The 18425-nt window shown below is 39.1% G+C and overlaps 1 protein-coding gene across 1 annotated transcript in view; it reads right to left on the reverse strand.

Annotated features, from left to right (window-relative positions):
- The window catches only part of QRFPR (pyroglutamylated RFamide peptide receptor), a 44849-nt gene extending 39306 nt beyond the window's left edge, over window positions 1–5543 (reverse strand). Inside the window, exon 1 of the mRNA XM_045879393.1 lies at window positions 5204–5543. Coding sequence (XP_045735349.1) covers window positions 5204–5543 — 340 coding nt within the window. The remainder of the gene's footprint in view (window positions 1–5203) is intronic.
- Between the last annotated feature and the right edge of the window lie 12882 nt (window positions 5544–18425).

An 18425-nucleotide genomic window follows, 5' to 3' on the forward strand; every position in this document is an offset into this window, starting at 1 on the left:
ACTGAGAGCCATAAAGGAGGCTAGAATGAGAACTGATTTTCTACCTCCTTCTGGGAATTCTTCAGAATTAATCCCCCCATGTTTTAAATTCACATTTACCTCAGTCACCATGAGTCCCATTCTCTTAGACCATCCCTTGCCCCTGGACCGAATCCAAGCTCTAAACATCCCCATTCTGATTCAAGTCCCCCGTTCCCCAACACCTCCCCTGTGCTTTCTCCACAGTGCACTCTGGAACTCTGACAACAAAATCCCCTGCCTTCTCCATTTTTTCTTTGAGTGCCATCTTCCCCGTCCTCCTTTAACCAAAACCTGGCAATTCCGTAAGGACACAGCTTTCTCTATACCTTTAATATCCCAGTGCACACAGCAGATACCCAGAAAATGGTGAATACAAAGATGACTCAGAGTATTAATGGTAATAGTTTAGACCCTGGGCAGAGAGATAAGGTAGAGCGAGAGAATGTTGGATGCTAATAAGATATCTATATGTAAATGCCTATTCTCAGATCAGGGGGATTATGGCTTCAGATAATTAGATACTGATTTCAGAATTATCAGCAAAGAAAGGAGAGTCCTGATTGGAGCCTCTATGCAGAAATGGATGATGAAAGAAGAGATTGCATGCTAGGCTTAAGTGGACACACATTCAAAAACTAAGAGGAATTATGAGAACCATCAAAGGGCAGAATATAAAGAAAGAGACAGACAAAAAGATAACAAAGTAAGAAGGAAAAGAGAAGCTTATGGAAACCTAGAGAAGAGGGAAAAGTGTTCTGGATCATTGTTGAGAAGCAAAATCTATTGTGTGGAATTTAGTTGAATAAAACAACATATTCAGACAGTGAATTTGGAGGAACATGTAGATATTTCAAAGAAAGAGATTAAAGGAGTAGGAAAAAGAGACAAAATGAGGAAAAACAGACTGCAGATAAGAAGAGGTAAATTCCATGGCCCCAAGAGTACAATGGGCAAGTTCGCTGGTAGAGTTGGACCAAATAGATTGGTGAGCAGAATGCACACAGAACTTCCAAAGCCTAACTCATAATTGCTATAACAACACAACCCCATCCTTATGTTAGTGATTTAAAAAAAAACCATAAGCAAATACTATTCACTATTCTTGTGGGAAGAGAATCCCCACTCTTGCAAGCTCTGTGTTGGATGTTCTGGGGAGTAGTGTGGGAGTAAAGCAACTGGTGGATCAAAGAGTGTTGGCATTGGGATGCTAATGCCAGACATGTACAAGAATTGCACGTACACCTGCCTCAATGCTGACCAACACTTAGATGCTGAATTTAGATCTCCTTCTTAATTGAGTGTAACTCACATAAACCAAAGGTTTACGGATACACTTAGTTGCAACTGTCATTTACGGCGCCATCATTGTACCAAAGGAAACTCAACTGCTCAGTGGTGTGCTGGAAAACAACTGTATGGTTTGGTTTGGTTTGGTTTTTTTTTTAAAGACAGTTTTTGCTACTGACATCCACAGTGTAAATACCCCCGCCATGACATGACGTCTCTGAACGGGGAAAAGGGTAGAGATGTGCACAATAGTCTCTGTAAGTCAGTGCAAGCTGGTTCCAGAGAGTCAGATGTAACTAGTTTGGACTGGGGCTGGCACAAAACATTTTTAAAGCCCCTCAGGAGGTTCTCTGTGCAGCCAGGTCTGAGAATCATTACTTATAGTGGTACTTCTCAAATTTGCATGTGCTTATGAATCACCTGGGAATCTTGTCCAAATGCAGGCTTTGACTCAGTAGGTAAAGTTGGTCCCTAGCAAGGGAGATAAGTGGACTAAAAAAAGAAGACGAAAACAGTCATTTATAGCCCTACCTTTGTCAGAAATATTTGAGGGGCAGGTTTTGAAGAAAAGTCACAAACTGGAGGTCCATGAATTACTTGTGGCCAAACCCACAGAGAGCTTTTCTTTTACCCAATTGCATCTTATTTCTTTAAATTTGAACTAAATGCCAAGATCATAAAATTCCAAAATTCCATTTCTCCAGCTTCTCTGGAGAAAAAAAAGGGGGGGGGCAGTAACAGCAATAACAAAAGATCTGTCAGTTCAGGGCACACAGCCCTGCCTGCAGGGATCCTGCCCCCTCTAGGGGTGGTACTGAGACTTTGTCCTGCCTCTGTTGCCTCCTAGTGGTCTCCATCTCTTTGTTTATATTTCCTCCTTTACCTCTGGAGGAATTTGAGGGGTATTCATATTTTAGGTTTAGCATAACTGATACTTTTTGCTCCCCAATTGCACTATCCTACCTTTCTGTCTCATTTCCCACCATTCCTCATGTATAAACTATATTCTTGAAATGGCTTACACAGCGTTCTTGGAATTCATCACCTTCTCTCTTTCCTCCAAACTTTGGATTGACCCCTGTTCCTAGAACACACTCCATCCTTCTTTCTCTGCTGGAAACAATCTGAATCATTCTTCAATATGTAGCTCGAAAGTCCCCTCTTTGGAGAAGCCTTCCTGACTTCTGTGCTCCCACAGCAGAGGGGATCCTCTTCTATTAAATCCTATATTTACTCATTTAGGGATATTTCCTATTTTCAGAGGCCCAAAAAGGGATTAGATAAGCTTTATTCCTTTTTTTTTTGGATTACCAAGGTAGAATGTTTTGCCTTAAAGAAGATCCTCAATAGCTTTATGAAATAATAAATTGTGAATTACCTTTGAACTATTAGATTACACTACATTGAAAGCTCTTTTGTCAATTTATCAAAGGAGTCTTGTAATTATTATCCTATCCTATAAAGGACAAGTTAATTCTGTTTGCATCACTAGCTCCAAAAACTCGACCAACTCGATCCTCTCCCCTGATCTTCAATTTTGGTGTGACTTAGTTGATTTATAAGAATATTTATTCTATAAATCTGGTCCTGGATAAACATAAGCCACCTAAAATGAAACACTCCTTCATAGAATTAATACCTTACACTTTCATGGAATGATTAATTTTTTCAAAGCACTTTTACTAATACACTTTATCCTCGCTCTAACATGTAAAATACATACACAATGCATTACCCTTTTTCAGCATTTAGAAGCTAAAGTGAAATGTCCTCCATGAACTAGGAAGCAAGGAAAACAGAAAGTTTAAGAAAAACTTTTGCACCAACCACCAAATTCCTTGGGAAGGAAGATCTACTCTGTAGTCTTCCCAGGCGTGATTTCCTATTTTGCCTCGGGGCTAAACATCTGCCTCATTCCACTTCCAAGCTTCTAGAGTTCCTAATATTTTAACAAAAAACTGAGGCCCAGATGTGTTAAATTAACATGTATTAGAGCCAAAGGAGGAACCCAGGTCTTTGGATTTCCAGTATAACATCCCACTTTTCTTAATTATGTTCACCTTAACATACAGAGCTATCATCATCCAGCAATACGTATATGGTTCATAAATCTGCCTTCACCAACATGTAGAAATGAAAACTCCTGTGCCCTTTTCTCAAAAAACTAAGTCTATATGATGATCAAAATTTACCCATTAATTTTACGGGGTTAGTTGAACGGGACAACTTTAAAATGCCCAAGCACAATGATTTCATCAGAGTGCATAGAAAGGCTATAACCCGTAAGTTGGTTTGCAACTTCTTGCATTACATGTCACTCCCACAGCAATGCTATGTTCTCTAATGGTTAGGGCATTTTTGGAAATATTTAATTTTAGATGAGATGGGAATCAAAGATTTTAGCCTCTTGATCCACTAAAGATAAACCCAATGTAAATTAATGGGAAAAAAAGCAATGCCAGGGAAAGAAACTGAAGATCTCAAATTGTTAATGGTAGGATAAAAGAAACTTCCCATGCGATGAAAAGGAAGTAGCAAAGGAGTGGGAATGGCAAGGCTTGAAGGCACAATGATGCATTTCCCTCACGTTCTCTCTGTATTGGCAATCACTTTCTAGGAATTGTGATGTGGTTTCAAGAATGCACCCATCCATGACAATGGGAGTACAGCCAGCGCTTCATCCCCGAGGCCCACCATGAAACACCAGTGACACTAGAAGGCACTGCTGCTTAGGGACTAGAAGATGCTCTGCAGCTGTGTGTCTGCAGCCTGGATCACCTGGGTAAGTGCAGTGTCAGGCTTTTCTCAACCTCCACATACTGCTGCCAGCTCAATGACTCTGAACTCTGAAAGGCTTCTCTACCATTTCCACTCCCCTTTTAAGGAAGGAGAAGGAATCAAGGTCTCTTTCTTTCTCAGTCAGGAAGGGGATATGTTTTCTGTGTTCCTTCTCCCTGCTTGATTCTGTTAATCCAGTCTGAAAAAAATGACTAACCCAAGATTTTTTTCCCCCGCAAATATATGTGTGGGTGTATACACACACACACACACACACACACACATATATATAATACATTTGCAGGGGAGATATATATGTGTTTGTGTGTGTGTATGTGTGTGTATATATATATATACATACATATATAAAACATATAGTTTTAGTCCCTATATAAATTGGGTCCTACAAATACCTGTTTAGAAGCCACAAGAGGCAACTGTGGAGTGAGCTAGAGGTTGGGAGGATGAGTGGATATCAGTATTTTTATTATTTGAAATATTTTTATCTTACTTTTATAAAAAAAAATAGAAAAAATCCTGGCTTTATGGGAAAAGGAGCTAAAATAACTGGTGAGCGGTGCCACTCCTCATTTCACTGCCTTGTACCTTTTCTAGCATTTTCCTGTGTCTTTTTTTTTTTTAATTATGTTCAGTTAGCCAACATACAGTACATCATTAGTTTTTGATGAAGTGTGCAATGATTCATTAGTTGCGTATAACACCCAGTGCTCGTCTCCACACATGCCCTCCTTAGTACCCATCACCCGGTTACCCCATCCCCCCACCCCCCCTCCCTTCTGTAACCCTCAGTATGGTTCCCGGAGTCCAGAGTCTCTCATGGTTTGTCTCCCTCTCCGATTTCTTCCCATTCTGTTTTCCCTCCCTTCCCCTGTGGTCCTCCGGGCAATGCACAGAAACCTAACTGTGTCTTTAAGCGACAAGGAGAAGAAACGTTGGACCGAATCAAGTAGCAAAAAACTTCTCTCCAAGTGAGCGCAGGTGACTAAGAAAGAGCTCTGATTCATTTGGTAGAAAGAGAAATGTAAGGAACAGAGGTACGCGGAGAGTCCCGCGGAAGGCTGGGGGATTAGGGAAGAAGGTGCGGACGCGGACTCACCCCCCAGCCAGGTGTCAGAGATGTTCTGGAGCATGGTGACCGGGATGCAGAAGAAGGCGATGAGCAGGTCGCTGAGCGCCAAGGAGCAGATAAAGATGTTGGTGACCGTGCGCATGGCTTTGCTGCGGATCACCACGTAGACCACCAGCGCGTTGCCAAAGAGTGCTAGAGCAAAGATGAGCACGCCGGTGAGCACTAAGGCCAGCTTGGCGCGCCCCGGCAGCTCCGGGGTGTAGACCAGGGGCCGCAGCCCGTACCGCGCGATGAACTGCTCGCGGGTCAGGTTGTGGTCCCGTAGCAGCCGGGAGAACTGCTCCCTGGTGATGTTGAGAGACTGCATGCCGCGCGTGCTCCCCGAGCACCCGGCACCGTCCGCTACAGCCGGGCCATCCACCGCCCCCCCCGCCCCCCGCGCACACCGGCGCGGCGGGGCGGGGACTGCGAGGAGACGGGGCGGGCGGCCGCTTCCCACCCTCGGAGACCAGCACAGCCTCCGCTGGGGACTCTGGCGCGCTGGAGGGCTCCCGGCTGCACCCCACGAGGTTCGGGAGAAGGAAAGCAGCGCGGGATCAAACTCACAATCAAGAGGCGGAAAGCCAAAGCCTGGGAGATTCTCCTGTTACCAAAAATGTTCGCAGTTCAAAGAAAGTTCTCTTGCTCTTCTCCAAGGTGAGGGGCTGGGGCGGTCGGGCACGCTGGAGCGTCACTCAAGAGTTCTGGCTGCCCAGCCTTCTGGTGCGCTCACCCAACCCGCTCCAGGAGCCACGGAGGGTGGGACTGGAACTCTGCGGCGCGCACTCCCCTCCCAGCTTCAGGGGCGCGGACGCCGCCTCCCACATCCCCAGGGCCAGGGAAACACCACATTGGCTCCCCACATTCTGCCGCCCAATGCATTTCTTCTGCCCCAGGTCATGCTTATATGTAAAACCCAGTATGGGGGTTTCCACCGTCTCACGGCTTCTCCTCTGAGGAAGTAATGTGCTATCCAAGGCAAAATGGGATTATTTTAATTTTTTCTGAATTTTCAAAAATAATAACACAGGAATTGCAAGGATAGTACAGAGAGGTCCCACATATCCTTCATCTAGTTTCTCCCATTGATTACATCTTACTTAATTATGGTTCAATACAAAATTCGGAATTTGACATAGGTACTGTGTTGTGTCTAAAGTCTGTGTCATTTTATCCCATTCCTGTAACCATCACCAAAACCAAGATAGAAAACTATTCTATCACCACAGTGATCTCCCTCCTGCTACCTTTTTGTAGTCATACCAAGTCCCACCTCCCACCCCAGCCCTGAAGCCCTGACAATTACTAATCTGTTCTCCATCTCTATACATTTGACAAAAGGTTATATAAACAGAATCACACATTATAATACCTTTTGATATTTTTTTTTCCCACTCAAGCATAATGCTATTCAGATCCACCCAAGTTGTTAGGTAGTATATCAATACTTGTTCCTTTTTATTGCTGAGGATGTATCATGCTTGTTTAACCATTCATGTTTAGTAGACATTTGGGTTGTTTCCAGTTTGGGGCTATTACAAATAAAGCTGCTATGAAGAATCATGTACTGGTTTTTGTGTGAACAAACGTTATTTCTTTCTCTGGGAAATGCCAGGAAGTTTGATTGTTGAGTCTGTGGTTTATATATTTTGATTTTGAAGGAATTGCCGAATTACTTTCCAGTGTGGCTGTACCATTTTACATTTTCCACAGCAACATATGAGAGATTCAGTTTCTCCACATCCATACCAGCATTTGTCATTATTATTTTTTTTAGCTGTTCTAATAAGTGTGTAGTGGTATTTCCTTCAGGCTTAATTTTCATTTCCCTTAATAGTTAGTGATAAACATCTTCTCGTGTGCTTATTTGCTATCCTAGTATTTTCTTCAGTGAAATGTCTATTCATGTAATTTGCCCATTTTCTAATTGAACTGTTGGTTTATTTGCTGTTAGTTTTGAAGGTTCTTTTTATACTCTAGATACCAATCTTGTGTCAAATAAGTGGTTTGCAAATATTTTCTTCTAGTCTGTTTCTTGTTATTTATTCTTTTAACAGGGGCTCTCACAAATCAAAGTTTTTAATTTTTAATCAGTCCTATTTATCAATTTTTCCTTTATTGATTATACTTTTGATGTCCAGTCTAATAACTCTTCATCAAATCCGAATTTTCTTCTATGTCTTTTTCTAAAAATTTTATAATTTTACATTTTCATGTTGGGCTTTCTGTTCTGTTCCATGTGTTGATCTATGTGTCTAACTGCTACAGTACCACACAGTCTTGAATTCTTTAGTTATGTAAGTCTTGAAATCAGGTAGAGTGATTTCTCCCATTATATTCCTCTTTTTCAAAATTATTTTAGATATCCTAAGGCCTGTGGCTTTTCGTATAAATCTTACAATAAATTTATGTACAAAAAAAAAAAACCTTGCTAGGATTTTGATAAAAATCCATATCTTTACTCTGTTGAGTCTTCCAATCTGTGAATAAAGTATGTCTCACCATATAACTAGGCCTTCTTTGATTTCTCTCATCAGCATTTCTCAGTTTTCAGCATATAAGTCCTGTATATGTTTGTTAGATTTGCACTTAAGTATATCTTTTTTAAGCATTTGTACACAGTATCGTATTTCTAATTTTCAGTTCCATGTATTCATTACTATAGAAATGTGATTTATTTGTATGTAGATCTCAAAACCTATCACGTTGCTGAATTCACTTATGAGTTTTAGGAGATTTTGTTGTTGTTGTTATTATAAACTTCTTGAGATTGTCTACATAGATAATCATAGTATTTGAGTGGAAGGGCAGTTTTATTTCTTCCTTTCTGATTTGTATGACTTATATTTCCTTTTCTTGCCTTATTGCAGTGGCTGGAGCTTCCAGTACTATGTTAAATGGCAGTGATGAGAATGGGCATCTTTTCCTTATCCTCAGTCTCAGAGGGGGAAACATTCAGTCTCTCACTACTAAGAGTGATGTTAGCTATAGATGTTCTTTATCAATTTGAGGATATTCCCCTCTATTCTTAATTTGTTGAGTGACTTTATCATAAGTGACGTTGAATTTTGTCAAATAATTTTTCTGCACCAATTAATACGATCATGTGTTGTTGTTGTTTTATTTCATCTTGTTAATGTGGATCTCATTGATTGACTTTTGAATATTGAACCAGCCTTGAATATCTGAAATAAACCCTATTTAGTCATGGTATATAGTTGATTTTACATATTGTTGAATTCTACCATTTTTTAAAGAATTTTCATGTCTCTCCTCATGAGTGATACTAGTCTATGAGTTTCTCTTTTTGTACTATCTTTGTCAGGTTTTGATATTATAAAATAACAGAAAATACATATCTCTCTCTGCCTCCAGTTCCTGGCACAGAGCTCCTGAAATTCTTGTAATTTCCTAAGTGATAAGAGCACTGGGAGCATCTTTTGTTCTAATATTTGGTCTTCGAGTCTAGTTCCTGACACAGAGCTTTTATTTTATTTTTTTTAATTTAAATTCATTTAGCCAACATATAGAACATCATTAGTTTCAGATGTAGAGTTCAGTAATTCATCAGTTGCATGTAACACCCAGTGCTCATCACATCATGTGCCCTCCTTAATGCCTGTCACCCAGTTATCCCATCCCCCCACCCACCTCCCCTTCAGCAACCCTCAATTTCTTTCTTATAGTTAAGAGTCTCTCATGATTTGTCTCCCTCCCTGATTTCTTCCATTCTTTTTTTCCCTCCCTTCCCCTATGATCCTCTGGGCTGTTTCTTATATTCCTCATATGAGTGAAACCATATGATAATTGTCTTTCTCTGATTACTTATTTCACTCAGCATGATATCATCCAGTTCCATCCATGTCGATGTAAATGGTAAGATTTCATCTTTTCGGATGGCTGAGTAATATTCCATTGTATATATATATACACCACAACTTCTTTATCCATTCATCCGTCAATGGACATCTAGGCTCTTTGCATACTTTGGCTGTCGTGGACATTGCTGCTATAAACATTGGGGTGCAGGTTCCCCTTTGGATCACTACATTTGTATCTCTAGGGTAAATACCTAGTAGTGCAATTGCTGAGTCATAGGGTAGTTCTCTTGAGGAACCTCCATACTGTTCTCCAGAGTGGTTGTACCAGCTTGCATTCCCACCAACAGTGTAAGAGGGTTCGCCTTTATCCACATCCTGGCCAACATTTGTTGTTTCCTGACTTATTAATTTCAGCCATTCTGACTGGTGTGAGGTGGTATCTCATTGTAGTTTAAATTTGTATTTCCCTGATGCTGAATGATGTGCATTTTTTCATGTATCTATTGGCCATTTGTATGTCTTCCTGGAGAAATGTCTTTTCTGTCTTCCGACCATTTCTTGACTGGATTTTTTGGTTTTTGGGTGTTGAGTTTGAGAAGTTCTTTAAAGATCTTGGATATTAGCCCTTTATCTGATATGTCATTTGCGAATATCTTCTCCCATTCTGTAGGTTGCCTTTTAGTTTTGTTGACTGTTTCCTTTGCTGTGCAAAAGCTTTTTATCTTGATGAAATCCCAATAGTTCATTTTTGCTTTTGTTTCCCTTGCCTCTGGAGACGTGTCTAGTAAGAAGTTGCTGTGGCCAGTGTCGAAGAGGTTACTGCCTATGTTCTCCTCTAGGATTCTGATGGATTCCTCTCTCACATTTAGGTTCTTTCATCCATTTTGAGTTTATCTTTGTGTATGGTGTGAGAACGTTCCAGTTTCAGTCTTCTACATGTGGCTGTCCAATTTTCCCAACACCATTTGTTAAAGATACGGTCTTTTTTTCCATTGGATATTCTTTCCTGCTTTGTCAAAGATGCATTGACCATGGAGTTGAGGGTCCATTTCTGGGTTCTCTATTCTGTTCCATTGATCTATGTGTCTGTTTTTGTGACACAGAGTTTTTAGATCCTTTGAAATTTCCTGGTTGATAGGAATATCTTTTGTCACTTGAGGTGACTCTTGGTGAGCTCCTGGTTGGGGGCTTGTCACCAGAAACACCAAGCCATAACCAGAAAGTTGGAGTTTTCAGCCTCATCCCCATTTTCTGGAGAGAAGAGGGAGGTTAGAAATGGACTTAAAAATCAATCATGCTTATATGATGAAGTCTCCATAAAAATTCTAATAGCACAGGGTTTAAGAGCTTCCAGGTTACTAATCATATGAAGGTACAGGGAGGATAACACTCCTGGCAAAGGATAGAAGCTCTGTGCTCCTTCCCTCATAAGTTGCCCTATGCATCTCTTCCATCTAGATGTTCATACGCATTCTTTATAATATTTTTTATAATAAACCAGTAAGTGTAAGTGGTGCCCTGAGTTCTGTGAGCCATTCTAGCAAATATCAAGCCCAAGGAGGGGGTGATGGGAATCCTGATGTATAGCTGGTAGGTAAGACAGACAGATGACAACTTGAGACTTGCAATTTGCATCTGAAATGGTGTGTGTGGGGGGAGGGGGGTGTATTGTGTAATTGAACTCTTAAGCTATATGATCTGACAGTATCTCTAGGAAGATAGTGTCAGAATTGAGTTAAATTGAAGGACCCCCAGCTGGTGTCAGAAAATTGCATGATGTGTGGAAAACCCACACAGCTGGTATCAGAAGTTTGCAGGTGGTAGTAGTGTGAGTGTAAAGGAGAGATATATAGAAGTGCATTTTTCCTTTACAGCTCTCCAGGTAATATTGGATTCAGAGAATGAATTGGGAAGTGTTCATTTCTTTTCTATTTTCTGGAAGAGATTGTGTAGCATTGGTATTAATTATTCTTTAAAGTTTGATAGAATTTTTTAAAAGATTTTATTCATTTATTTGAGAGAAAGAGAGAGTACAAGCAGGGGGAGAGGCAGAGGGAAAGGGAGAAGCAGACTCCCTGCTGAGCTGGGAGTCTGACATGGGGCTCGGCCCCAGGACCTGGAGATCATGACCTGAGCTGAAGGCAGATGCTTAACCATCTGAGCCACCGAGGTGCCCCAGTTTGATAGATTTCTTAAATGAAGTCATCAGGGTCTAAAGATTTCTATTTTAGGATTTTTCAAATATGAATTTAATTACCTTAATATTATAGGGATGTTCAAATTATTTCCTATTAAGTTGTAGTAGTTTGTGTGTTTTGAGGAATTGATAAATTTCTTTTTTAAAGATTTTATTTATTTATTTGAGAGAGAGAGAGAGAGCACATGAGAGGGGGGAGGGTCAGAGGGAGAAGCACACTCCCCGCTGAGCAGGGAACCCGATGCGGGACTCGATCCCAGGACTCCAGGATCATGACCCGAGCTGAAGGCAGCTGCCCAACCAACTGAGCCACCCAGGCACCCGAGGAATTGATAAATTTTATTAAATTTATGTGTATAGGGTTAATAGTATTTTCTTGTTATCCTTTTGATGTTTTCAGGATGAGTAATGATAACCTCTGTTTTATTTCTGATATTGATAATTTTTGTCTTCTCTTTTTTTTCTTTGTCAGTCTTGTTAGAGGTTTGGTAATCATTGATATTTACAAAGGACCAGCTCATTGTTTCATTGATTTTCTTTATTATATTTCTATTTTCAATCTCATTGATATCTGCTTTTACCCTTATTATTTTCTTTCCTCTACTTGCTTTCAGTTTATTTTGCTGATCTTTTTCCAGTTTCTTGAGATGGAAGCTTAATTTACTTCCCTGCAACTTTTCTTCTTTTCTAATGTAAGCATTTAGTACCATAAATTTCCCTCTCAGCACTACTTTGTCTCCCATATGTTTTTATATGTTATATTTTCATTTTCACTCAACATATTTTTTAATGTTCTTTAAGATTTCTTTTATGACCCACGAATTATTTAGAAGTCTGTTTGACTTCAAGTGTTTGAGGATTTTCCTGTTATCTTTTTTTTTCTAATTTTATTTCATTGTGGTCAGAGAAGATATTTTGTGTGATTACAATTCTTTTTTTTAAGATTTTATTTACTTTAGAGAGAGAGAGAGAGAGAACGTGAATGGGGGAGGGGCATAGGGACAGAATCTCAAACAGACTCTGTGCTGAGCATGGAGCCCAAAATGGGGCTCAATCTCATGATCCCAAGATCATGACTTGAGCCCACACCAAGAGTCAGAAGTATGGGGTGCCTGGGTGGCTCAGTCAGTTGGGTGTTCAGCTCAGGTCATGATTCTGGAGTCCTGGGATCGAGCCCCATGTCTAGCTCCCTGCTAAGCAGAGGGACTACTTCTCCCTCTCCCTCTGTTCCTTCCCCCTGCTCATGCTCTCTCTCTCAAATAAATAAATTAAAAATTAAAAAAAAAAAAAGAGAGAAGCTCAACCAACTGAGCCACCCAGACACCCCATGTGATTACAATTCTTTTATATTTATTGAGGTCTTTTTCTGCTCCAGGGTATGATCTACCTTGGTGTACATTCCAAGGGCATTTGAAAAGAATATGTATTCTGGTGTGTTGGATGGTGTGTTGTACAAACATTGATTAGATCTTTTTGACTCATGGTGAGGTTGAGTTCTATTTCCTTGCTGATTTTCTCTCTTTTTATTCTACCAATTATTGAGAGAGGATTTCCAACCATAATTGTGGATATGTTTATTTTTCATTTCTGTTCTATTAGTGTTTATTTTACACATATTGTAGTTCTGTGGCTTGCTGAATATACATTTAAGACTAATATGTCTTTTTGATGCCCTGACTCTTATCATTATATTATAACCCTGTCCGTACCAGATCGTTATCTTTGCTGTGAAGTTTATTTTATGTCATAGTAATATAACCATTCCTGCTTTTTTTTAATTAATGTTTTCATGCCATGACTTTGTCCATCCTTGTATGTTCAACCTACTTATGTCATTACATTTAAATTGAGGTTCTTTAGACAATCTGCCTTTGGGTCATTTTTTAATCCACTCTGTCAATCTCTTTCAATTGGTGTACTTAGACCATTTATATTTAATGCAATTATTGATATATTAGGTTTCAAGTTAGCCATTTTATTTTTGTTGTTGTTTTCTGTTTGTTTTTTTTATATTATTAATTTTTATAATTTCTATTTCCTCCCTGTGAGTTACATGAACATTTTTAAGATTCCATTTAGAGTTCTCTATAGTGTTTTTTAGTATATCTCTTTACATACCTTTTTCTGACTACTGTAGATGACACATTATATATACATAACTCATCATAGTCTAATGTGTCAGCATTTACTCATTTGAGTCAAGTATAGAAACCTTACTTCCTTTCATGTGCCTTTATCCTTCCCCAAATATAATTGTCACAAGTATTGCCTCTACATAAATTTAGAACCACATTAGTCAATATTCTAATTTTAGCTTCAACTATCAAAAATAATTTAGGAAACTCTAGAGAAGAAAAATCTATTGTATTTACTAATATTTTTCCTCCTTCTACTGATCTCTTTTTCTTGTTGATATTCCCAGATCTCTTTTCTTATCCTTTCATTTCTGTATAGAGAAACATTCTTAACCATTCTTTTCAGGTAGGTCTGCTGGTAGTTAATTCTCTTAGTTTTTCCTTTGTCTGAGAATGTATTGATTTCTCATTCATTCCTGAAGGATATTTTTACTGGTTATAGAATTTTAAATTGATAGTGTTTTGTTGTTGTTGTGGTGGTGGTGGTGGTGGTGGTGGTGGTGGTGGTGGTGGTGGTGGTTTTTGTTTTGCTTTCTTTTGTTTTATTCAGCATTGACAAAGCCTTTGCCACTTTTTTCTGTCATCTATGGTTTCTAGCAAAATTCACTATCATTCAAATTGTTTTTCCCTATTGGTAAGGTGTCATTTCTCTCTCACTATCCTCAAGACTATTTTACTATCTTTAGTTTTCAGAAGGTTTGTTATGATGTCTTGATGTTGATTTCTTTGGACCTTTTTATTGGATTTGCAGAGCTTCTTGAATCTGTAAGTTTATGCCTTTTGCCATATTGGGGGAATTTTTGGTCATTATTTCCTCACATTTTTTTCAACCCTGCCCTCTTTCTCCTCTCCTTCTGGGGCTTAGATGACATGAAGGCTAAATCTTTTTTTATAATCCCACAGGTTCCTGAGGTTCTGTTTTTTTTCTTTATGTTTTTTATTGGTCTCTTTTCTCTGTTATTCAGATTAGATAATTTCTACATTTCTATCTTAAAGTTCATTGATTCTTTCCTCTTCACCCTCTATTCTGCTGTTGAGCGTATTTACTCAGTTTTGCCTTTTGGTTATGGTATTATTTTTGGTTCCAAAATTTCCATTTGGTTTTTCTTTGTGTCTTCTATTTCATTACTGACACTTTTTCTTTTTCTTTTTTTTTCCTTTTGCTTGCATAAAATGTGTTTATAATTGCTTGTTGAAGCATTTTTATGATGGATGCTTTAAAATTCTTTTTTTTTTTTAAGGTTTTGTTTTTAAGGAATCTCTACACCCAGCATGGGGCTTGAACTCACAAACCTCAGATCAAGAGTTGCATGCTCTACCAACTGATCGAGCTAGGTGCCCCTAAAATTCTTGTCAGATAATTCTAGCATCCCTGATATCTCAGTGTTCATGTCAATCTTTTTGTTGGTTACTGATATAATGAGTATTTTTTCCTTAAAACTAGAAATTGGAGGTATTATGTTATGAGACTCTGAATCTAATTTAATTCTCCTTTTGTTGACATCTGCTAACACCTCTCCATCAGGGGAATAGAAGATACCTCTGCATTACTGCCAGGCAGGGGTGGAAATCCAGAAATATAAGAATTTATAAATTTGCTCTGGAGCATTCACCTGTCTATTTTGCAATAGAAGTTTTGGCAATTCAAGGTGATTACTCCAGACACTGAGAAAGCTGTAATGAAATTTTGTGGAAAACTATTTTCATTATATCCATCCCTCCTCCCCCCTCACCACCACTGCCTTCCAGTCTTTTACATTCAAATAATAATATAAGTATTATAATGTACACTTATTGCTATGGACTGAATTGTGTCCTCCCCACCATATGTGACCATATTTGGAGATAGGATATTTAGAGGTAATTCAGTTAAATGAGGTCATAGAGATGAGGCCTTAATGCAATAGAACTAGTGGTCTTACAAGAGGGAAAAAAGAGAGATATCTTTCTTTCCATGTGCATGTACCAAGACCATGTGAACACACAGTGAGCAGGTGGTCATAAAAGTCAGGAAGAGAGTTTTCATCAGAAACTGAATAAGCTAAAACCTTGATCTTGAACTTTCTAGCCTCTAGAACTCTGAGAAAATAAATTTTTGTTGTTTAAATCACATTATCTAGGTATTTTGTTATGACAGCCTAAACAGACTAAGACACCTCCATTTTTTCTAATTTTGCTTTGCCTCAGTTCTTTCCTTAATTTGATAGAAATCTTGTAGCTATTGTTCTCTCTCATTGTCTTTCAAGATAACATAAAAACTGAGAAATATAAAAACTCAGAATATGAATATTCAGAAATCCACATGCTGACCCACACCTGGTATTATCTAAACCCAACCCTGGGTCTACCACATATTAATGCAAATGTCTGGGAATGTTGTTATGGCAATTTTAAAAAACAAGCAATAGTGTCATGCTATTATATACAAAATGTCTGCAATTCCAAAAAAGCAATGATAAATGAAGGGTAACATTGTAACTATTGAGGGAAGCCTAAGAAAAGATGTCTTGATGATTGTAATCCACGTAAACCTCTTTATAGGAGTGATAGCCCACATCTGTGAGCCTGGTTCTCTGGGCTGTGGGTTGAAGGTTTGGGTCACAGAGGGCAGCCCTCAGATGGTGCAGAAACCACAGAGATGGAGGACACGCCCTCCCTCTCCCAGGCCTTTGGTGTTGGGATCAAGGAAGGCTAGCAGCACAGCTGCACACCAATTCTAACTCTAGGTGATTCACAGAAGAAGTCTCAGGATCTCTTAGAGGCTGAAGTGAGTCTGATGTCACTATATTCAATTCCTTACACTCTGTAGACATATGTTACTCTGGATAGCAGTGGTGCTGACCTGGCTGCCTCAGCCCTAGTCTATGCAGCACTCTTCAAAACAGGTGAAGGGGTATTAGAGAATCGGAGGGTTGTGAAAAGGAAAGATTAACTCTCTCAGTGGCTCCCTGGGTTGTACTGAAAAACCCCATAGAGAATTTTAATCAAAATAATATATGATTGATGTTAGAGTTGAATTGGAGCTAAATATGGAAAAAGATAAAGTTCACCTTTCAAGTTTCAAACTCTCTCTCTGTTTTCTTCTCTTTATTAATATTGCACAAGTTGTCATTTCTATCACTTATCCTCACCTCTTCAACCCTCACTCCCTATCCTCTCAACCCACTCCATCTCAGCCATCCACTTCCAGTCCCTATCCAAGTGAAATTATCCATACTAAGGCAACCCAAGTCTGATCTCATAGGGCATTCCCAGTATTCCTGAACTTCTCCTCCATCCGAACCCCACGAACTCTTTGTGGTCCAGTTTATCAGATCTCTGCTTACTGGTAGAAAACTGAAAAGGTAAATTACTATTTATTCCTCTACTCAGTAATTTTTTGGATGTCTGTAGTGTACTAGGCACGGCACTCATCCATTGGGAGTAGTGTGGTGAAGAAAAAGACCCAACCCCTGTTCTTAAGAGGCAACTCCTGATGGGCAGAGCACTGTAGCCTGCACACAGAGGCATAAAATATAGCCACCCTTTGGGTGGCTCATAATCTAGTTCAGAGGTCAGCAAACTACAGCCCAGACTGAACATGGCTTATTACTTACTTTTGTACAACCCATTAACACAGAATGGCTTTTACATTTTCTGATTGAAAAATAATCATAAGAAGAACATATTTCATGACAGCAAACTGTATGAAATTTAAATTTCAATGTCTATAAAAATAACAAAGTTTAACTGGAACACAACCATGCTCATTGTTTGCATATTGCCTAGGCTGCTTTCATGTTTTAATGGAAGAACTGCATATTGGCAACAGAGATTGTATGGCCCTCAAAGCAGAACATATTTACAAACTGACCCTTGGCAGAAAAAGTTTGCCAACCTCTGATCTTGTTAAAGAGGCAGGATGGACACAAATATGCATAGCCCAAAGCAAGGGGTAAAAGCCACACCCATATACAGAAAAGACATGTTCTAGACATTCAAGCAAGACAGATCCACCAATGCTGCATAGAGAAAGGAGAGTGTGACTTGGGCCTAGAAGAAAAGGTAGAGATGAAAGAAAGACCACTCATTTCACACTGAGGGAACAGCCTCCCCAAAGGCACTGAGGTAGAAATGATTATGCTAAAGATAGGGAATGTTGACAAATATAAAGCACGGAATGTAGGGTTGGCTTCTGATACCCATGATGAGAAGATAGCAGTGAAAGAGGGTCCCTTTAAAAAACAAACAAAAAAACAAATAAAAAACACCAGCTGACCAAGTGAAGGGGAAGCATGGAAGAGCTCTCTCCCCTTTAGGGTAGGAACAACAAAAGAAAGTAACTGGATAAAGTGCAAAGGAAGAGGCAAGCCATACTTTTATGGGAATGTTCTAAAGTTTATCATACCAGACAGAGGGTATAATAATCAAGTCTTTCTTAGAAAAGATTACAAAATTGTCAGAGATGAGGGATTAACTATACAATGGCTAAAGATATAAGTAGTCTAAAAGCATAATATATAGTAAATGTTTTCTTCACCTGGCTGGGAATTTTGTCACTCAGAAGGAAGAGGTATCTGGAAGAATGGGTATTCTGTTCTTAATTCTGGCCGATGTGGAAAGAGTTGATGGTGATGTGAGAGTGACAGAAAGCTTGCTGACAAGATTGCTGTTGTCAACTTCAAGTATGAAGTGAGGTAGGACATGCTACATACAGTCAGATGGGAATTCTAAGCTTCCAGAACACAGTTAATGATGTTTAGAAAGGTCCCTATGATCTCTCAGTCTGAATTTTTAAAATAGAAACTGGCGAAGGAGGGCTGAGCAGCTCCACAATTTAAATTTTTCACAACATAGTAGCAGAGTATCAAAATGAGAAAAACAAACAAAAAGCAGGCACATAGTGTAAGGATTCATAATAGTGTAAGGTGTAAGGATTCATAATATCAATATTCTGAACTCTACTACAGAGCAGAAATTCATTTGATTATGAGCAGGAATTTCATTTGATTACACCCAACAAAAGTGGTCTTGGGAAGGCCTACAATAAACTAATTTTTGTAAAAAGTGCTTACAGC

The sequence above is a fragment of the Mirounga angustirostris genome, unplaced genomic scaffold (genome assembly GCF_029215605.1).
Source record: "Mirounga angustirostris isolate CCGP_5_RB_7025 unplaced genomic scaffold, mMirAng1.0.hap1 SCAF_2, whole genome shotgun sequence".
Lineage (NCBI taxonomy): Eukaryota > Metazoa > Chordata > Mammalia > Carnivora > Phocidae > Mirounga > Mirounga angustirostris.